The sequence below is a fragment of the Mobula hypostoma genome, chromosome 18 (assembly GCF_963921235.1).
Source record: "Mobula hypostoma chromosome 18, sMobHyp1.1, whole genome shotgun sequence".
In the NCBI taxonomy this organism is placed as follows: domain Eukaryota; kingdom Metazoa; phylum Chordata; class Chondrichthyes; order Myliobatiformes; family Myliobatidae; genus Mobula; species Mobula hypostoma.
Genome location: NC_086114.1, coordinates 15,535,109 through 15,558,125, shown reverse-complemented (window position 1 = coordinate 15,558,125; position 23,017 = coordinate 15,535,109). Strand labels below are relative to the sequence as shown.

The 23,017-nt window shown below is 39.7% G+C and overlaps 1 protein-coding gene across 3 annotated transcripts in view; it reads right to left on the bottom strand.

The window, feature by feature from the left end:
- Window positions 1–23,017, bottom strand: part of edc3 (enhancer of mRNA decapping 3 homolog (S. cerevisiae)) — a 170,772-nt gene that overhangs the window by 80,756 nt on the left and 66,999 nt on the right. For all 3 annotated transcript variants that reach the window (XM_063070490.1, XM_063070492.1, XM_063070493.1), the window contains one exon: window positions 3,553–3,888. In XM_063070490.1, coding sequence (XP_062926560.1) covers window positions 3,553–3,888 — 336 coding nt within the window. The remainder of the gene's footprint in view (window positions 1–3,552; window positions 3,889–23,017) is intronic.

Here is a 23,017-nt window from a genome sequence, read left to right as displayed (position 1 = left end):
GTGAAAACACCTTGATAGCGAAAACAGGTAACTAATGTAGGTCTTTCATAACAGCCAGGTGTCGTAAAGTGAACATTCGGAAAACGGAGACCACCTGTATTCCTATTTTAATATATGATGTTTGTTAAATGTTACGCATTCTCCATCTAAGGAAATATTGGAATGTGTGATATCTTTGGATGAGGAGAAGGCTTTTGACAGAGTTGAATGGAATTATTCTTTTACATTCTTAGAAAAATTTAATTTTAGACCTAATTTTATTCATTGGATTAAATTACTTTATTTATTTCCCTCTGCTTGGGTTCTTACTAATCTTCAGAATTCTAAACCCTTTAAACTCCAACGTGGGACTAGACAAGGTTGACCTTTGAGCCCTCTGCATTTTGATTTGGTATTAGAAACCTTAGCAATTGCTTTTCGACAGTCTAAAGAGATTACTGGTATTTTAAGGAGAGGCACTATTCATAAAGCGCCGCTCTATGCTGATGACTTATTGCTTTTTATATCTAATGTTACAACCTCTTTACCATCTGTGTTTCATTTACTGACTATTTTAGTCAGTTCACAGGATATAAATTAAGTTTACATAACAGTGAACTGTTTCCTTTAAATAATTTAATACCAACTGATAGTAACCTTCCTTTTAAACTATTAAGAAAACAATTTATGTATTTAGGAGTAACAATTACTAAGAATTATAAAGATTTATTTAAGGAAAATTTTTTAACTTTAATGAATTATGTTCAAAAAAACTTCCTAATTGGTCACCTCTCTCTTTATCACTGATTGGCCGAATTAATTCTATTAAAATGAATATCTTACCTAAATTTATGTACCTTTTTCAAGCTGTGCTTGTTTTTAATTCCTAAATCTTTTTTTGACTCTTTGGATTCAATTCTTTCTCCCTATATATGGAAGAATAAAAAACCTCGAATAAATAAAGCTCACCTTCAAAAAACCAAACAGAATGGAGGCTTTGCCTTACCCAAATTTAGGTTATATTACTGGGCAGTTAATATATGAAATATTACGTTCTGGATATATTACATTAACCTTGAGAATTGACCTATATGGGTTTCTTTGGAAGTCAACTCTGTTATGAAATTTTCCATTATTTCTTTACTTGGATCCTCACTTCATTTATCTTTAAACAAACTGACAATATGGTGGTCAAACATACTTTGAGGATTTGGTTACAGTTTAGAAAACATTTTGGTTTATTGAGATTCTTCCTCTCGAGTCCCATCTTTTCTAATTTTTTTTAAACCATCTTTAATTGACTTTTCTTTTAAAGAATGGGATAGATTGGGTATTAAACAATTTCAGGATTTTTTTGATGGAGGGAATCTCTCTTCTTTTGTGCAACTTTCAACGAAATTTCAACAAGAAGAAGATGGTGGCGCGACGCAGCGCGCAGTGGCCACTCCGGTGAATGATATCTGTTATTTGTTAAGTAGGGTGCCATGCACAATCCTGATTTGATGGAGACAGACGTGACAGCATGGAGGAACATCTGGAGAAACTTCTGAGATGCCTGCTTTGCTGCCGCTGCTACTGTGCGATTCAGAATGTCCGGAGAAGGCCCCAAGTCCTTGGCTTTGCTTGTTGCTTAGCGGCCAGGGCAGGGTCGAAGCACTAGGCAGAGGATGGTGCTCGGGAGGCTGTATCGGAGGGGCTGGTTGGAGGCTCGAAGTTTTTGGATGGACTCAAGAGTCAGCTGTGGTCGGGTGCTTCCAATACATCAGCAGTTGTCGGTGCCTGGAGGTTTACGGCAGGGAGAGTTTCTCCCTTTTGCCGCCTGCTATCGGGACTATTGAGAGTCGATCGGAACTCTGAGACTTTTTTTTTTACCGTGCCCATGGTCTGCTCTTTATCAAATTATAGTATTGCTTTGCACTGCTGTAACTATATGTTATAATTATGTGGTCTTGTCAGTGTTAGTCTTTGGTTTATCCTTTTTTTTGTGATATCACTCTGGAGGAACACTGTTATCATTTCTTAATGCATGCATTTCTAAATGACAATAAACGAGGACTGAGTGTCCTCATAATCTAAAAATTTAACCATTCCAATACCCACTTCTTTCGATACTTACAGATTAGAGATTTTTTAAAATCTCAATTACATACATTTCCTACAAGTCCAGATAAGAATATAATAGATAGAATTTTTAATCTGAAACCCTTTGACAACAGTTAAATGTCTTACATTTATGGTTTGCTGTTGGGACTGAAAAAGGCCTCTTTAGATAAAATTAAAGGAGACTGGGAAAAGGATTTACAGATTGTCCTATTCTGAAGAGAGCTGGAAGATTATTTTAAAATTGATTAATTCTTCATCATTATGTGCTCGTCATTCTTTATTACAATTCGAAGTGGTACATAGAGTTCATTTGTCTGAAGACAAGCTCTCTCATTTCTACGCAGATATTTCCCCTTACCATGATAGATGTACTAATGGAGTGGCCACGCTAATTCATATGTTTTGGACATGTCCGAGCCTAGAAAAATTTTGGAAAGATGCATTTAAACATTTTTCTGTACTTTTCAATGTTAGTTTTAAGCCCAATCCCTTGGCTGCCATGTTTGGTATTGTTGAGGATAGTGCTACAAATCTGAAGCCATCTAATTTGCAGGTATTGGCCTTTATGTCTCTTATGGCCAGGAGGGTGATCTTGCTCAAGTGGAAGGAGGCCGCCCCACCCACTCATAGTCAATGGCTATCTGACGTTATATTGTGCCTTGACCTAGAGAAGATTCGTTGTTCGATTTCTGATTCTAAACATGATTTTCTAATGTTATGGGGACCCTTTCTGAGTTACTTTCATAAGCTTTGAACTGTTATTAAAGTATGGATCTGAGCCATTATTATTACAATATTATATGGTAAGGTATTTTTTTTTTCTTCTTCTTTTTAAACCAACCAGCTCATTTTGTTAGTGGGGGTAGATTTTTTGTAAATAAAATACAATTATTTTATTTTATTTCATAATATAATCTTTTTTCTACATGATTGATTTGGAATATGGGATACTGTGATTTAAATTAATGTAATTCGTATTACTTGTATTCATATGCATTTTGTATTTGTATTCATGCAATTTATATAATATTGTGGGACTAGGCAGAAAATGGTTCGGCACAGCCAAGAAGGGCCAAAAGGCCTGTTTCTGTGCTGCAGTTTCTATTTCTAATAAAAATATTGAAAGAGAAGTGTTTACACTGTAGGGCTATTTCTGGACACTCAAAGGGAAAACTCCTAAGCATTCCAATCCAGCCAACGTTACAATTTCTTTTTATCTAAAAGGGAAAGGTTCAAAATTCCACCTATTGTTTGAAAAACAAAAGCTTCAAATCCATTTTGGCCACATTAAAAATGCAATTTTGGGCATCTTATGAATAGATCAAGCTTGCTAGTCCAAAATCATCACACCTAAAACATTCCAAATACATTGTTAAATAAGCCTTTTAACTTGCTCTGCATATTAATTGCTATAAGCTGTTCAACTCAAGTCGCTCTTCATCTAATACCTTCAAAATTCATTAGCCTTACCAGTGCAATATTCTCTACCACTATGCTGTGGCACTGTGATTTGTCTGTAGACAATGGGCTCAGATTCTAGGATGTTTTCATCATGGCGATATCTTGTTGGCTTCTCATTGGGTGTCCCTCTGGAGCGGGCTCCATTCCGTCTTTCAAAAGTATCTATCTCCTCAAACACTGCTGCTTTGTCAAAGAGTGCAAGATTGCCTTCAAAATCAAAGTCTGTGTCCAGGATTACTTCAATTCCATCCCCAAAACATTCATCATCTTTATTTTTCATTGGTCCATTCTTTACTCCGTTTTTCTTTGGTGTTGCTTGATTCGGAAGCTTGCTACTTGAGGACCCTACATGGAAAAAGATGAAGAACAATGCTGAAATTGATATACTGAATGTATTTAACATATACTTGCAAAAACCACAGGAATTCTCCCAGTTAGTAGTAACAGTTATAGTGGTGCTAGAAACTTTGTGAACCCTTTAGAAATTTCTCTATTTCTGCGTATGACCTAAAATGTGATCAGATCTTTATGCAAGCCCTAAAACCATTTGAAGACAACCCAATTAAATAAATAACACAAGAAACATTATAACTTGTTCATTTATTTATTGAGAAAAATGATCCAATATTGCATGCATTTGTTGGAAAAAATATGTGAACCTTTGCTTTCACTAACTGGTGTGACCTCCTTGTACAGCAATAACTTCAACCAAATGTTTCCGGTAACTGTTGATCAGTCTTAAACATCGGCTTGGAGGAATTTTACTGCTTCAACTCTGGGTTGTTGATGGGCTTCCTTGCATGAACTGCCTGCTTCAGGTCCTTCCACAATATTTTTATAGGATCAAGGTCAGGACTTTGACTCATGCATTCTAAAACTTGAAATTTCTTCTGCTTTAACTATTCTTCGGTAGACTGACTTGTGTTTAGGGTCATCGTTTTGCCACATGACCCACTTTCTCTTGTCCTTCAGTTCACGGATGGATACTCTGACATTTTCCTGTAGAATTTGCTGGTACAATTCAGAATTTATAGCTCCATCAATGATGGCAAACTGTCCTGATCCCAAGGCAGCAAAGCAGGCCCAAACTATGATACTGCCACCAACATGTTTCACAGATGGGATGAGATTCTTATGCCGGAATGCAGTGTTTACTTTTCGCCAAACATAACACTTCTCATTTACGCCCAAAAGTTCTATTTTGGACTCATCTAGCCACAGAACATTCTTCCAGTAGCCTTCTGGCTTATTCACATGGTCCTCAGCGAACTTTTGATGAGTAGCAATGTTCTTCTTGGAGAGTAGTGGCTTTCTCCTTGCGATCCTGCCATGCACAACATTGTTGTTCAGTGTTTGCCTGATGGTAGACTCATGAACACTGACATTAGCCAATGCAAGAGAGGCATGTACCTTCTCAAATCTTACCCTGTGGTTCTTTGCGACCTCCTGGAATATTAGAAGCCTTGTTCTTGGAGTGATTTTTGTTGATCAACTACTCCTGGGGAGAGTAACAATGGTGCTGAATTTCCTCCATTTGTACACCATCTGCCTGACTGTGGATTAGTGGAGTCCTAACACTTCAGAAATGGTTTTGTATCCTTTTCCAGCCTAGTGAGTGTTAGCGCTCCCCGTTCCCCCCCCCCCCCCCGAGATCCTCAGAAATCTCCTCTGATCAAGGCATGGCACACTTCCAAAAACATCATGTGGTGAACATCAGACTTTGATAGTGAAGACCTAGGTTTATGTTCTTTTAATAGGGCAGGGTCTCCCAACACTCATTCCTGATTGTCATCCCATTGACTGAAGCACCTGACTAACTTCTCCTTTTAAATCAACTGATAATCCTAGAGGTTTGCATACTTTTTCCAAAAAATATGTAATATTGGATAACTTTTCTCAATAAACAAACAAGTATAATGTTTTTGTATCATTATTTAATTGGGTTCTCTTTATCTAGTATTAGAACTTGCCTGAAGATCTGATTACATTTTAGGTCATATTTATGCATAAATAGAGAAACTCCTAAAGGGTTCACAAACTTACTAACTTACTAGCACCACTTTATGCTTTGTAATGGGGCTACCAAATATTCACTAAGATCAGGATTTTAAAGCACAGGATATTAAAGCATTTCAGTCCCCAACTACCCTGTGCCACCACCTCAAAAACATAGATCACAATTGATCTCCCTTGATTTATTTCCTCCAGTCTTATCATATTATCTCATATGATACAGCAGTTTACAATACGATACTTTTGATCATGTAATAAGATATGGATTATTTTCATGATATAGCATTTAACATTAGCACATCAATTATCATTAACAACCTTAAACAATGACAGCAAAACTCTAATGATCTATTTCCTGACTATTTGGAAACAGTAATGGTTCAGCATCTGGCTCTCAAGTGATGCTTGTCACATTCCCTTTCAACTTATCAGGGCACCAGCTTCCATACTCCTTTTAGTTCACTGCAGGATTTATTGTACAATTATGTAACATCTAAAAAGTATGGAGGAGCATTAATAGGAATAATATCCAATAGTCTAGAAAATCTGAGCACAGCAGAGTTTGACAGGCCATCGGAGTTTTACCGTAGTTCATGAAGAATGTTGCAAAATGTAGTCTAATAGAAAAAGAACAGCACTTAAATAGATATTTATCTCCAAGATTGTCATTAGGCAGAAATTAGTGAGTGAGAAATAGGCGAGAACTTCTACAAAGAAGTGAAAAGGTTTAGAGGGTCCACATTAACTCCAAGTCACCCAATTTGTTGTCCTAGCTTTATCAGTTAAAGCAAGAATATCATGGACAATTTGTAGATTTGCATGTTGTTTTTAAATCCAAGTGAAAGCCCTTACAAAATAAATTGAAATTTTTTTACCTCATTGGTTCACAATACTTCATCCCACAATTATTTCACTATTCACTACGCAATCAAGTACATAGATAATTTAGGTCGTCATGTTGATGTACATAGGAGATTCATGTTTGCAATTACATTACTGCAAATTTTACATTTCAATAGGAACTACAAAAGTACTTTGTAGCTATTGCATGTTTTGGTATCTGGTATAGTTGTGAAATGCATATTAATGTAAGTTTCTATTGCACTTTGTACATTTATGTTTTTATTGTTTTATTCTACTTAGAGCTGCAAACTAGGTCAAACCATTGTCCACTTTTCTCTCTCCAAGATGATGCCTGTCAACATTTCCAGCATGCTCCATTAATGTCATGGAACGATGTAATGTAATGTAATTTTTCACCATTTTCCCCCCACCTAATTTTTAAACAATAAAACTAGATTGTACATTATGCTATTTTACATGCAAAGCTTGGTGACAGCTAATTCAAATCAAAGTTGTACTTACAAGTACCTTTAAGACTAACAAAACCAAATCTACGAACTTCAGAAGGTTAATTGGAGATTGGTAGAAAAATGGACTGCAATCTAATATAGGAAATATCATTCCAGTAATCAGAGAGAAGTTGAATCAATGATTTTTAATGAGAATCCTGCTCATAAAAAGAAAAGCAATCCTCCATTTTGTCCAATGTAAGCTTTACATACTTCCATTTATTGCATAATCAGTACAGTCAGCCCTCCTTATCCACGAGGGATTGGTTCCGGGACTCCTCGTGGATACCAAAAAACACGGATTCTCAAATCCCTTATTCAACCTCTCTCAATGTGGTGGACCTAAAGCCTGATTTATACTTCTGCGTTAACTGGACGCCGTAACCTATGCAAGTGACTTACGCGTGTTGTGAGCATTTATACTTGTGCGTTGGTGTGTCTGCATCACTCTGCAATTCGCGCACGTCACGCATACGCACACACTTGCCCGTGCAAGGCTTCATGGTCATGGTAGTCTTTCTCGGGGTAAACAAGACGTGAGCGTCTTTTTTCGTAAAAGCAAAATGTGTCCTCCATAATTTCGGAGGTCTGTAAAGCTTTATGGAAAGCATTGCAGCCAGAGTTCCTTCCCTGCCCTTCAGTCGCCCAATGGGAAGCTATTGCAGCGTAGGATGACATGCGATGCTACCAAGCAGACCAATCACAGCTGTTGCGTTCTGCATTGCCGCGATGCGCGGTTACATTTTGGGAGAGGTGCGCGTCGCAGCAACCCAAGCTCCCGAGTACGGTTCCGTGTCAGCTTTGCGGCGACGCAGTACTTACGGCGACGCGTTGACGCAGAAGTATCAATCAGGCTTTAGGACCCAGCGGAACCCCGGACCTTACTAAACTTGTCTCAGTGCGGTGGACATTAGGACCTGACGGCAGAGCTCTGAATCTGCAGTGTTTCTGTTCCTGAAAATAATAACGATCGCGATCTAAAATAAAGTGGAAATAATAAAGCGATCGGAAAGAGGTGAAATGCCATCTGTCATTGGAAAAGCGTTAGGCTACAGTCGGTCAACGATCGGAACAATTTTAAAGGATAAAGTGAGAAAAGACCTGCCCCGATGAAAGCTACAATTATCACTAAGCAACACAGTGGGTTTAATTATTGGGTTTTGGAGTTTGGGGTTTTTGATCCTCCACATCAACCCGACAGGGATGGAGGGCGCTCGGGAGTGGTCTGTCACTGGATCGAACTCGGGAATTTTTGTACACGAGCCTGGTGCAGAAACATACGTTTCTTAAGTGTTTTATATGCATAGAAAGGTAAAATATATATTATATACTAAGACAAACGTTTGACTGATGCTAAATAATACTGGATGTACTTGTTCCAACTTAGTAAGAGAATTTCCTGTTTCTTTTCGATCCCGATCCACGATAACCTACGCACATCCTCCTGTATACTTTCAACCATCTCTAGATTACTTATAATACCTAATACAATGTAAATGCTATGTAAAATAGTTGTTATACTGCATTGTTTAGGGAATAATGACAAGGGGAAAAAAAGTCTGTACATGCTTGAACAACAAGAGCTGGAAGAGCACTTCCAGGTTTTCTCGGTTCGCAGTTGGTTGAATTCGCATATGTGGAACTCGCGGATAAGTAGGGCTGACTGTACATTTTGACAGCCTGTAGGAAACCCAAAAGTGTTTTCCAAAACAGCACTAGTGATCTAAAAGTTAAAAAATGGGTCAATGGAGATTTTTTAAAAATTTGACTATACAGTAACAAATACTAAGCTTGTGAACATAAAGACGGACACCAAAATTGGGGGAGTGGAGAACAAGAAAGGCCATCAAAACTTGCAAAGTGACCTTGGACAGCTGGGAAAATGAGTTGAAAGATAGCAGATGGAATGGCAGACAAGAGGTGTTGCACTTGGTGGGACAAACCTGAGTAGGAGTTACACGGTAAATGATAAAACCATGGCGCGTAACAACAAAGAGATAAAGATCCATAATTCCTCAGATGTGGCATCAGAGTCATAGAGAGCGCTTTTGGCCTTCTAAATCAGAGCACTGAGTACTCAGGAATTGGGATACTATGTTGAAGTTTTATAAGACATCGGTGAGGCTGAATTTGGAGTATTGTATGTAGTTCCAGGCCCCTACCTCCAGAAAAGACATCAATAAGCTTGAAAGAGCACAGAGAAAATTTACAAGAATGTTGCCAGGACTCGAGGACATGAGTTATAGGGAAATGGTCGAAAAAAGATTTAGGACTTTATTTCCTGGAGTGTAGGAAAAAGATGAGAGATCTTATAGAAGTGCACAAAATTAGATAGGGTAAATACACATTGGCTTTTTCCCCTCATGTTGAGTGAGATTATAACTACAGGCCATTAGTTTAGGGTGAATTATTTACAAGGAACTTCTTCACTCAGAGGGTAGTGTGTACATGGTGGGAGTTGCCAGAAGTCGTAAATGTGGATTCCACTGCAGCACTTAAAAAGTTGAATAACTACATGGATGAGAGGGGTTTGAAGGATCTGGGTGAAGGAAGATTGGATGAGGCAGAAAAACAATTGAGTGTGAACTAGATGAATTGAAAAGCCTGTTTCTATGCTCTAGTACTCTATGACTGTGTGCAGTATATTGACTTAGAGCGTGTGTGGCACAAGCCAACCTCTAAGTGTTTGCTCTTCTGTTGCTAGCATTCTACAAAACATCAGCACAGAAATGTGACTGAACTAAAATTCCAGCATGGCCAATGATGATGCAAGGTACTCTCACCTTAAATATTCACATAACTGCAGAGACTAGTCTATCTTAGAAAACTAATGATACAACTCATTTTAGCCCACCAGTAGAGCAGTGCTATGCAAAGCAACCCAGGACCATTTTAATCTATGCCAACCTCTATTGTACTGAGATTCTGCAGATGCTGGAAATCCAAACTAACACACACACACAGACACACAAATTGTTGGAGCATTTTGAAAGTCTTGCTCTGGTGCAAAGAAAGATAGCAAAGAGCAGAGAGCTGCATATTACAATAACTAAGGTGCTTTAACATGGTGAAATAACATGCTTAACAAACTGTAATGATTGTCGCAGTGAGCAAAAAAATAAAAGTTGCTGAACAACTAAGATAATATAACATCGCATGGAACATCAAGATCAAGCTGCTTAGGAGTTGGATTCTGGCGATCAAATGTACCCAGTGGACTCTGCAAATCCTTATGCTGGCACAGATCCCTGCTAAATGCATTTAATATATTTGACACAGAACTCCTGGAGCCAGACTCAAGGTCAATACACTTTACTTGACAACTTCCAAGCATTTTGAAATGCCAAATTGACTCTATATTCTGCATTTGGAGATAACCATTCCAAGAAGTAAATGAGAACAAAGGGAGCATAATTCAAGAAGGAATAATAGAATAAGCGGTCAAAAGTTTGGTTTAAGAAGTAGGCTTAAGTGAGGTCACAGAAGCAATTTTAGACAACACCAATTTCAACAAATTATCTTGTATTATAATGTTGTGCAGCAAGTTAACTTCTGTAAAATGAGAGCAGAGACTTAACTATTTCACTCCATGATTCCAAAATGGGTTCTGGCATTTCCTGAAGTTTGGAAAACACCTGCATATAGCTGTTAATTGGTACTTGGTAAATATAACATTTCTAGTTCCATTTCTGGTTGATTTGCCACCCTTGTGCCTCTCATTATCATTCTGTAGACATGCAGTCCTTTCATCCGCCACCTCTTCATCTCTTCCACTTATTCTTTGTTTCTGATCTTGGAGGCATGCATTTCTCTGCTCCTTTGTCTCTTCCTCTCTCCTCTTCCTGTGCCTGCTTATGTCATTCTAGAGACATCCTCCGTCTCTTTATCTCTTCTGCTGTTTGTTGTCTGCCTCTGATCCTGGAGACGTGCATTTCTCAGCTCCTTTGTGTCTTCGTCTCTCCTCCTTCTATGCCAGTTGTCATTTTGGAGACGTGCATGCCTCTCCTCCTCGGTTTCTTCTTCTTTCACCTTTTTTCCTCCTAATTCTTTGATCCTAGAGTTGTGCGGCCCTGGCCTCATCTGATTCTTGTTTTCTCCCTCTCTTTGCCGCTTCCCGACGACGTTTGGTGTCATCTCTTGACCATAATGTCCCCCTTACCTTTCCACATGGCATAATTAGGCTGACCATTCTTTTTTACCCTAATGCTAGATAGAAGATACGAAACAGTAACACCAAAGGATGCTGATTATTCTTGAAACACAAACACCAGGAAATCTGCAGATGCTGGAATTTCAAGCAACACACATAACAATTGTTGGTGAATGTAGCAGGCCAAGCAGCATCTATAGGAAGAGGTACAGTCTACATTTCAGGCCAAGACCCTTTGTCAGGACTAACCGAAAGAAGAGATTCGAAATGATAGAAGACAGGAAGGGGAGGGATGGAGCTAAGAGCTGGAAAGTTGATTGGCAAAAGGGATATGAAAGGATCATGGAAAGGGAGGCCTAGGGAGAAAGAAAGGGGAAGGGGGGAAGCACAGAGAATGGGCAAGGAGTACAGTGAGAGGGACAGAGGGAGAAAAAGGAGAACAAAAAATAATAAATAAATAAATAAATAATGGATGGGGCACAAAGGGGAGGTGAGGCATTAACGGAAGTTAGAGAAGTCAATGTTCATGCCATCAGGTTGGAGGCTACCCAGACGGAATATAAGCTGTTGTTCCTCCAACCTGAGTGTGGCTTCATCTTGACAGTAGAGGAGGCCGTGGATAGACATATCAGAATGGGAATGGGATGTGGAATTAAAATGTGTAGCCACTGGGAGATCCTGCTTTCTCTGGTGGACAGAGCGTAGGTCTTCAGCAAAACGGTCTCCCAGCCTGCATCAGGTCTCGCCAATATACAGAAGGCCACATTGGGAGCACACTGGACGCAGTATATCACCCCAGCCGACTCACAGGTGAAATGTCGCCTCATCTGGAAGGACTGTCTGGGGACCAGAATGGTGGTGAGGGAGGAAGTGTAAGGGCATGTGTAGCATTTATTCCGCTTACAAGGATAAGTGCCAGGAGGGAGATCGGTGGGAAGGGATGCAGGGGAACGAATGGACAATGGAGTCGCGTAGGGAGCAATCCCTGCGGAAAGCGGGGGGGGGGGGTGGAGAGGAAAAGATGTGCTTAGTGGTGGGATCCTGTTGGAGGTGGCAGAAGTTACAGAGAATTAAATGTTGGACCCGGAGGCTGGTGGGGTGGTAGGTGAGGACAAGGGGAACCCTATTCCTAGCGGGGTGGCGGGAGGATGGGGTGAGAGCAGATGTGCGTGAAATGGGAGAGATGCGTTTGAGAGCAGAGTTGATGGTGGAGGAAGGGAAGCCCCTTTCTTTAAAAAAGGAAGACATCTCCTTAGTCCTGGAATGAAAAGCCTCATCCTGAGAGCAGATGCAGCAGAGACGGAGGAATTGCGAGAAGGGGATGGCATTTTTGCAAGCGACAGGGTGAGAAGAGGAATAGTTCAGGTAGTTGTGAGAGTCCGTAGGCTTATAGTAGACATCAGTAGATAAGCTGTCTCCAGAGATAGAGACAGAAAGAAAATGGACCAGGTAAACTTGAGGGCAGGGTGGAAGTTGGAGGCAAAGTTAATGAAGTCAACGAGCTCAGCATGTGTGCAGGAAGCAGCGCCAATGCAGTCGTCGATGTAGCAAAGGAAAAGTGGGGGACAAATACCAGTATAGGCTTGGAACATGGATTGTTCCACAAAGCCAACAAAAAGGTAGGCATAGCTGGGACCCATATGGATGCCCATGGCTACACCTTTAGTTTGCAGGAAGTGGAGGGAGCCAAAGGAGAAATTATTAAGAGTAAGGACTAATTCCGCTAGACGGAGGAGAGTGGTGGTAGAGGGTAACTGGTTAGGTCTGGAATCCAAAAAGAAGCGGAGAGCTTTGAGACCTTCCTGGTGGGGAATGGAAGTATATAGGGACTGGACATCCATGGTGAAAATAAAGCGGTGGGGGCCAGGGAACTTAAAATCAAAAAAATTCAGAGTGTGAGACGTGCCACGAACATGGGTAGGAAGGGATTGAACAAGGGGGGGATAAAACAGTGCTGAGGTATGCAGAAATGAGTTCGGTGGGGCAGAAGCAAGCTGAGACATTGGGTCTACCTGGGCAGGCAGGTTTGTGGATCTTGGGTAGGAGGTAGAAACAGGAAGTGCGGGGTGTGGGAATTATAAGGTTGGTAGCAGTGGATGGGATATCCTCTGAGTGGATAAAGTTGATGACAGTGTGGGAGACAATGGCCTGATGCTCCTTAGTGGGGTCATGATCGAGCGGTAGATAAGAGGAGGTATCCGTGAGTTGTCGCTGTGCCTCGGCAAGGTAGAGGTCAGCATGCCAGACTACAACAACACCACCCTTATCGGCGGGTTTTATAATAAGGTTAGGATTAGTGCAGAGTGAGTGGAGAGTACAGCATTCGAAAGGAGTGAGGTTGGAATGGGAACAAGGTGCGGTGAAGTCGAGACAGTTATTCTTGATTATTCTTGATGATGTGGTTGGTGTTCTCCTAATTAGACGTGATATAGTCACCGCTGTCCTTTGACTGCAGCAAAGGGTTTTATGGGTGTCTCGAAGTATGTCATTACAATAAGATTTAATTATCTCATTGATGGGTGGTAGTTAGATCTAGCAGAATGTGACCACTCGAAATAGAGCTGCCCTGCCCTTTTGCTCCGGTAGGTGTCGCTGCTGAGGCTGGCCGTGCACATGCGTTGGGCTGTCGCGTCTCGATTTCCATGATGGCAGACTGGCTCTCGGGTTAAAAGGGAGCCTGCTGACTTTGGCAAATGAGCAATTTTATACGAATATATAACCCTGAACTTTGCCTGCTTTCTGTAAGTTAGCGCATTTTAATTTGATTTAGCCAAAAAAAAGTGCCGCTGTAATGCACCATTTCCACTAATTGGAGGTCACAAACAGACAGAGCATGAGAGTTTTAGTAGTATATAGTTATCACCAACATATGCCGTACAATTTGTTGACCTGCAGCACAGTATAATGCAATGCATAACAGAAAAAAATCAATTCCAGTAAGTAGTGAAGTTAACATTCTAGTGCTGCCATTGGAACTCACCAAATTACCTCCAGTGCTCAATTTCACTGTGGGTTATAAACTACATACTGCTGCCTAATTGATACTTATCTTAAAATTCAGTTTTGGGAAGTGGGTCAGTATACATTACCCACCCCTAATTGCCCAAGGTGGTGGTGGTTGTTGTGAGCCACCTTTTCTAACAGCTGCAGTTCTTGAGACAACAAATGATTCGGGGAGCATGACTACATTAAGTGTTACTTAACTAATAATGGAAGAGCTCTTCCAATTTAGATAGCTGTTCTCAAATATTTATAGAACTGATCTTATACTGTCAATCGAGCAAGGAATTACTCACCTGCTCAAATTAGATGACTCCAATTCAAATGTTCCCTTTTATTCTGCATGAACCACAATCTAATCAGCAATACTAGGCAGAGCAGCACCTTCATGGAATTAAAGCGTGCTTAAAGTTCTGTTTAAACAAATTATATTTGTGTACAAAGTCCAAAGGAGTACTTCCAATGAAATAACGTGTAATTTATCAAATTAAGCTTCCTCACTTACCTCCCTTTTTCAAAAAGTACTAGTTACACTTGTTTTCCTTTTCTTCCTCGGTTGTCTGTCAAGATCCAGGATGATATCTACATCTCTACAGTCACCTTCAGAGATATTATGCATCATTTTTGCTTTCTCGAATGTCGGGGCTAACACCCGATAGAAATTAAGATTATGGGAGGCATAGATAGAGCAGACAGCCTGTTACTCCCTGGGACGAAACATCTAATACTAGAGGGCATGGATTTAAGGTGAGAGGGGGCAAGCTCAAAGATAATATACGCAGAAAATTTGTTCCAGAGCAAGTGAACTAATTTGAAAAAACTCAAGTTTGCAACATTTCCTTGAGTGAAGCACACTGATTGAAATAGACCATGCGATCAGATTGTACAGAAAAGGCACCTTGCTATCATATCTGAGAGAAAAATCTTAACACGGGAGTATTAAATTGTTTCTGGCATCATTCCCATGAATGAGACCCCGAGTAGGTTGACTTGTTTCATTTAGCAAGCTCTGTCATAATTGCTTGCTCTGAAGAACAAAATTATCTGGCAATTCTTTTGAATTCAAATACAGTCGGCCCTCCTTATCCGCGAGTTCCGCATGCGCGAATTCAACCAACAGTGAATCGAGAAAACCCGGAAGTGCTCTGTTCGAACATGCAGACTTTTTTTCTCGTCATTATTCCCTAAACAATACAATATAACTATTTACATAGCATTAGGAATTATAAGTAATCTAGAGATGATTTAAAGTATATGGGAGGATGTGCGTAGGTTATCGTGGATCGGTATCGGAAAAAAACCAGAAATTCTCTTACTACGCAAGTCGGAACAGGTACACCCGATATTATTTAGCGTCAGTTAGTCAAACGTTTGTCTTAGTATATAGTATACATTTTACCTTTCTATACATATAAAATACTTAAGAAACGTATGTTTCAGCACCGGGTTCGGGAACGCAAGTTCCTGAGTTCAATCCAGTGACAGATCGTTCCCGAATTCGATCCAGTGACAGATCGCTCCCGAGCGTGCTGTCCGTCTCTGCCGGGTTTTGTGAAGGATCAAAAACCCAAAACCCCAAAACCCAACAATTAAACCACTACATTGCTGCATAATAATTGTAGCTTTAATCAGGGCAGGGCCTTTCTCATTTTATCCCTTAAAATTGTTTCGATCGTTAACTGACTGTAGCCTAATGCTTTTCCAATGACCGATGGCGTTTCACCTCTTTCTGATCGCTTTATTATTTCCACTTTATCTTAAATCGCGATCGTGATTGTTTTTGTGAACAGAAACACTGTGGATTAAGAGCTCCGCCGCCGGGTCCTAATGCCCACCACACTGAGAAACATTAAATAAGGTCCAGGGTTCTGCTGGATCCTAAGGTCCACTGCACTGAGACAGGTTGAATAAGGGACTTGAGCATCCACATTTTTTGGTATCCGCAAGGGGTTCCAGAACCAATCCCTCGCGGATAAGGAGGGCCAACTGTACAAAACTCCACAAAATAGCAAGGTATCATATATGATGTACACAGAGACAAATTACATCGCAAGCTGACCTTAGCTACAACTTACAATTTATCTCCACTTCATGCTCAGATCACGAGTTCTACTTCAAGGCAGTAGAGGCTAAAATATACTTAATGTAAGAAAATCAAGAGGCTAGAGCACCCAATTTTATACTACCCTGTTTTCCCTCTTGCCTTTGCTCTCAAAAAATTATTATAAAAAGGGGACAAGTAAAAGTACAAGTGAACAAATTTCACCATCATGAACGTTTTTAATAATGTGAAATGGAAATATCTTCTATGCATCAAAGCTACAGCCAAGAATAGCTACACTTTTGCAAATGCCAAATGAGAAGCACACCAAATAATTAAACTGCCAGAAACTGGAAAATTATATCTCCACAGTAATTATGTCTACAGCAACAAGTCAATGTACAATTCTACAGGATATACAAATTCCTAATTGTATTTTTTTTTAAATAGAGTAGTGGAACAGTTGATGAGACAAATATATCAAACTTGCAAATAAGCCTAATGCAATATTTTTTCTTGATTTTTCAGCAAGTATTAAAATTTAAATGTAAAATGATAACTGCATTAAACCGGTAAATGAAACCAGTTTTTCAAGTTTCCCAAAATAGTTATACAAACAATATCCTAAATTTGCAAACTAATGCATATAAAAGTAACTTCTAAAGATAAAAGGCACCAGCAAATTTGGACAATTGATGGTGATTCAAAGGATTAAATTTCAGTTAAATTATACAGCAATGCAAACAGCAACAGTCCATGTACAAAACACACTATTTTTAGCTATCAGTGAACAATAAAGGCAGAGGAAGAGTCAATGCAAGCAGAGACTAAGTATATTTCACAAGTAAATGCTTTGCGTTGTCATTTTCACTACATCTGACAAATCCACAATTGATCAAAGTAGCTTTAACTGTGCTTTGTCATTCTCCTGCTGACCGATTCCAAAATTGGTCAATCTGAGAAACTTGCCCAAATTTCATAATATCCTTCTGCAAAAAAAAAAGGGATCTGCAGATTTCTTCCAATGAAGTAGCTAAAGCTGTTGATGATGAGGAAAGAAATATCTGAAAGGGTAGTAGAAGCAACAAAAACCCTCAGATGCAAGCAGGTAAATACTTGGGAGAAATTTTTTTTAAATCACAGGATTGTTGGAAAGAGTGATTATTGGATAGCCATGTCAATAAGCCAGCGGGGACAAATAGAAGGAATGATCTCCTGCTGTACAGTATAATTGTAAGAAATATGTGGAATATAAATGAAAATCATAAAATGCAGAAAACTGAAAATAACATGAACTTACATCCAAACAAATAAGTGCATGGTGTGATCCATCACATACAAGCATAGGTGTAGATTCCAGCAATCAAAATAATGTATGGGCCAAGTCCAATACAATGGATTCTGATTAACTTGGACCAGTATACTTTGGCCCAACTAAGTGGCTGCCACAGTTAGCTAAAGTTTCATGGAAATAGTTAAAAGGTCTGAATAAAAAACTCATCTGAATGAGTAACAATTTGTGTATATAAATGAAATACAGAACAAATTAGAATACTACAAATACCTGTACATTACTATAAAACTGTGTAAGTTCTTAACAGTTATCAAAGGAATTCATCTGCTACGTTATTTTGACTGACTGTAAACGAACAAAATTAGCAGAGACAATGGACTTCATACAAGGCTTTAGACGATTGCATCCACAAAATCTTAAGGTTCATTTTTACATTCCAGATGATTTTTGATATCTTCAAATTCTTCATAGTTCTTAACTGTTGAACTAGTGAAATTGTTTCATATTCACTCCCAGCTGTTTCTGGCATCTAAGCCTGCATGCATGAAACCACGGTGAGCATAACAGTTCCAAATTGTCTTCCTGCTTATTCCTCACCAATGATCAGTGACAAAAAAACACTTCATTTTGAACACAAATTCAACTGATGCTATTTAAAAACTAATCACTCTAAGCATGATATAGTGTCTATGGCTACACAAGAGCATGCAACTGATGCTACTTAGAAACTGTTTCCTGCTCCAATTAAGTGGCATAGTGTCCCAATGCAAGGAATCCCGGATATTTTCTCAATTTAGTTTTTGTTCTTAAGTGTTGTCCCAAATTAACATGTTGGCCCAATTAACCTGAATCTACTGTATTGGCAATACAGGTTTGCCCTGCCATCCGAAGGTAGAGCATTCCTATGAAACAGTTTGTAAGTTGGAATGTCGTAAAGTTAGATAGAGAGAAATACTTTATTGATCCCGAGGGAAATTGGGTTTCGTTACAGCTGCACCAACCAAGAATAGAGTATAAATATAGCAATACAAAAACCACAAACAATCAAACAACAAAATGCAAGCTATGTCAGGTGGAAAATAAGTCCAGGACCAGCCTATTGGCTCAGGGTGTCTGACCCTCCACGGGAGGAACTGCAAGTTCGATGGCCACAGGCAGGAACGACCTCCCATGCCGCCCAGTGTTGTATCTCGGTGGAATATGGCCGAAGTCCAACAGCAAAAAGTTCAATATTCGGTCTACAAACACGTTCCTTGATCGTAATATGACCCGCATTGCACCATCTGTCGTTAACCAGAACAGTAAGCACCCAACTCTTTTACGCTTACCACTCTCAGTGCACTTCCGGTCAGCCCAAACAGTCTGGAAGCCGTCCATGGAAAAGATTTGATCGGGTAAGTCCTCATGCAGCCCCATTCCAGTAAAACACATAACACTACACTCCCGAAATGTTCTCTGACGCCTGGCTAGCGCGGTCAACAAGCAAGTACCATTTATTTATATGGGAACAAATTGTGAGCATTCGGAGACCCAAAAATACCTACTAAATCATGCCAAATAACACACAAAACCTAAAATAACAGTAACATATAGTAAAAGCAGGAATGATATGATAAATACACAGCCTATATTAAGTAGAAATACTTTTCTACAATCATTGCCGCACTGTCCACTGTAGTGAAGATCTCACGCAAGCGCTCTCGGCAGAAACACTCTGTCCAGTAACCTTTAAGCTATGAAGCTGCCAAATCATACCAAAATACACAGCCTATATAAAGTAGAAATAATGTACGTACAGTGTAGTATCACTTACCGGAATCGGAAAGACAGCGCCGAGCACACTGATGATGGTGTGTTAGACTGAGTCGAAGGTTGAGGTGGTGCAGTGGTCCCCAACCTCCAGGCCGCGGACCGATACCGATCCGCGAGGAATGCAGCAGTAGCCGGGACGCACCCAGCACATCTTTAAGAAAAAAGCCGAAATAAACAAGCTAAGGCCACACCTAATTAATTAGCTTGTTTATTTCGGCTTTTTTCTTAAAGATGTGCTGGGTACGTTCCAGCTACCGCTGCATTCTTCGCAGATCGGTATAGGTCCACGGCCCGGAGGTTGGGGTGGTGGAACACTGGGGTGTCATCTCACCATCGTCTGTTTCCATCAGGACAGGCAGGTCATCTTCTTCTATGCCTGCCTGCCTCGAGGTCGAAGGTCAAGGTTTGTCGTCTGCTATGGCTGATGTGGAAGGCTTGAAAAACGACAGTGTGCTTGACTGCTTAGCCTCACACATTTTTCTATCATACAGTTCTTTGTGAGCATTCAAACCATCCCGCAAATATGCCCTAAACCTACGTACCCTTTCAAAATTAAAGTGATACTTTTCTGCAATCGTTGCAGCAAAAATCTCATGCAGTTGCTTCACGTTCAGTTAATGGACGACTTCACTTTCGGTCCGTTCACTACTGCATTCGGTTTTGATTGTTATCCCTTCCTCTTCCGATTGCATCAGCTCTTCATCTATCAGTTCTTGGTCATGGGATGCCAAAACCTCTTCAACATCATCTTAGTCAACTCCCACAAGCCAAACTCACTTTGTCCTTACTTCATTCACAACGATTGAAATGCTTAATTATGTCTAGTTTTACGCTGTGTAACACCTTTACGAGCTCTTTTAAGCTTTTCCGATACCTTAGAACTCATCTTGCTAACGGATGCTCAAAATAAGTCGAGATAAAGCACAGATGCTCACAGGCACGTGTTTAAACAATGCCGGCTAGAATGCAGCTCCGGGGTAGGAGCTTGGCTGCTCGGGGCACGCGCTGCCTTTTTTCGTAACAATGAAAACACCTGTTAAAAATTAAGTAAATAAGTACATAGGGATTGGATAATTATGTCTGGGGGCAGGAGCAAGCATGAACAAGTTAGGATATAAACATCTACAATGGTTGTTACATAGGCTTACATACAACATTTTGGACCAGTAGAAATGGTCCAGAAGAGATATATGGAAACTATTATTACTATTTTTCTTAACAACTAGTACCATTACTTAGTCTAATAGATTAGAATTACCACTGCACATAATTATCTATTTAAGTGTCTAATTTCTTTTTATATCATCTCAATGTGTACTTAAGAATGTATAAATAATTATAGTTTTATACATATAAAAAATGGAAAAGGTTATACGTGTGAAAAAAGTACATGATACTTGTGAATTCCTTATCCAAATAAAAATAAAATTTTTTAAAAAAGAAAAAAAAAGAAAACACCTGTTAGCAAAAACAGGTATCTAATGTAGGTCTTTCGTGACAGCGAGGTTTCATAAAGCGAACGTTTGAAAAGCGGGGGACACCTGTAATGACAACACTAAAACACATTTGTGTAGTTCATGAGGAAAAATCTTGCACAAACTCTCAGTCATTATCCAAGTTTGGTATGCTTGTTTTGATGTTAATCACCATCGAATAAGCCTGGTGATACTGAAAGTAGCATGACAATAAATGTCATTTCAGTTGCTAACTCCAGTTAGGATGCTCTAAATGATGGTCGACAGTCTGAGAATGAGAACATATTTCAGCATGGCAAGAACTTCAGAAATGGACTAAGATACTGGTTAACAAAATAATTTTGCACCCATAGATGGTAGGAAAATGCTTGGAGCCTGAAAACTTGCAGACTGGTTTTGAAAAGAATTTCACATGCAGTTATCCATCATCACTTAATATGCAATCTAGTTATAAAAGACAACTTCAGGCCAAGTTCACAAACACTGGAAGTGGTCATGAACTTTCCAGCTTCAACTTCCTTTGCTTTTCAGTGCCCTCGGAAGTCATGGTTCAAAACCCAATACTGGTTTCACTGCCCAAGCCAAAATGATACTGCAACTGCCCTGAGGTTGAAAGGTTAAATTGAGATATTGTGCACCCTTCTGAGAATGCAGACAGGATCTGATTTTATTCAAAATGGTACACTTCTACAGATGATTAGTCAACATGAACATCACAAGCAACTAACTCTAATATGAAATTCATGAGCAATTTCATTACAAAGAATAATCAGAACATGAAATTTCTTAACATACAAAGTAACAAAATGAATGATACAGTATCAATTAAAGATACAATGAAGAACATTAAATGGGAAACGGGACAGGTGTGAAATAACCTGGCAGGTGAAGGCCTTAATTGGTGCATACACACTGGTTAATTCTAGCTAAAATTGTGTTGAATTGAGCCTTTTAATAGTGTTATTTCTGATGTTCTATCACAATGTTATGACAGGAACTACTGCAACGAGCTGGCAATGAAGCCTTTCATCAGGCTTCGAGATACAAAACAAACATTTATTGTGAACAGCCCCTTCATGCATGAACTTTTTCCAGATGCTGAGATCACCTGTTAAGGGTTTTTTTTAAAAAGCAAACCTGTTTTGGGAATCTGACCAGGCATTTATATCTAACGAGCAAAAGACTGCAGATTTGGAGCAACATGCACAAAATGGTAGAGGAACTCAGCAAATTCCCCTATGGAGGGGGAAAAACATTTGATGTTTTGGGGCCAAGAACCTTCATCAGGATTGGAAAAGAGGAAAGGGGAGCACCACCCTGATAGCATGATCATCGATTTGCTGATGATACAAAGATTGGAGGTGTAGTAGACATTGAGGAAGGTTTTCAGAGCTTGCAGAGGGATTTGGACCAGCTGGAAAAATGGGCTGAAAAATGGCAGATGAAGTTTAATACAGACAAGTGTGAAGTATTGCATTTTGGAAGGACAAACCAAGGTAGAACATACAAGGTACATGGTAAGGCACTGAGGAGTGCAGTAGAACAGAGAGATCTGGGAAAACAGATACAAAATTCCCTAAAAGTGGTGTCACAGGTAGATAGGGTCGTAAAGAGAGCTTTTGGTACATTGGCCTTTATTAATCAAAGTATTGAGTATAAGAGCTGGAATGTTATGATGCGGTTGTATAAGGCATAGGTAAGGTCGAATCTGGAGTATTGTGTTCAGTTTTGGTCACCAAATTACAGGAAAGATATTAATAAGGTCAAAAGAGTGCAGAGAAGGTTTACAAGGATGTTGCCGGTACTTGAGAAACTCAGTTACAGAGAAAGGTTGAATAGGTTAGGACTTTACTCCCTGGAGCGTAGAAGAATGAGGGGAGATTTGATAGAGGTACATAAAATTATGATGGGTATAGATAGAGTGAATGCAAGCAGGCTTTTTCCACTGAGGCAAGGGGAGAAAAAAGAAACAGAGGACATGGGTTAAGGGTGAAGGGGGAAAAGTTTAAAGGGAACATTAGAGGAGCCTTCTTCACACAGAGAGTGGTGGGAGTATGGAATGAGCTGCCAGACGAGGTGGTAAATGCAGGTTCTTTTTTAACATTTAAGAATAAATTGGACAGATACATGGATGGGAGGTGTATGGAGGGATATGGTCCATGTGCAGGTCAGTGGGACTAGGCAGAAAATGGTTCGGCACAGCCCCGAAGGGCCAAAAGGCCTGTTTCTGTGCTGTAGTTTTTCTATGGTTTCTATTCCCCCTCCCCCACCCTCTTTTTTTTCTAATTCTCATTTTAGTCACCATCTCACCCCTTCTCTTCTCCTCCTCTTCCTCTT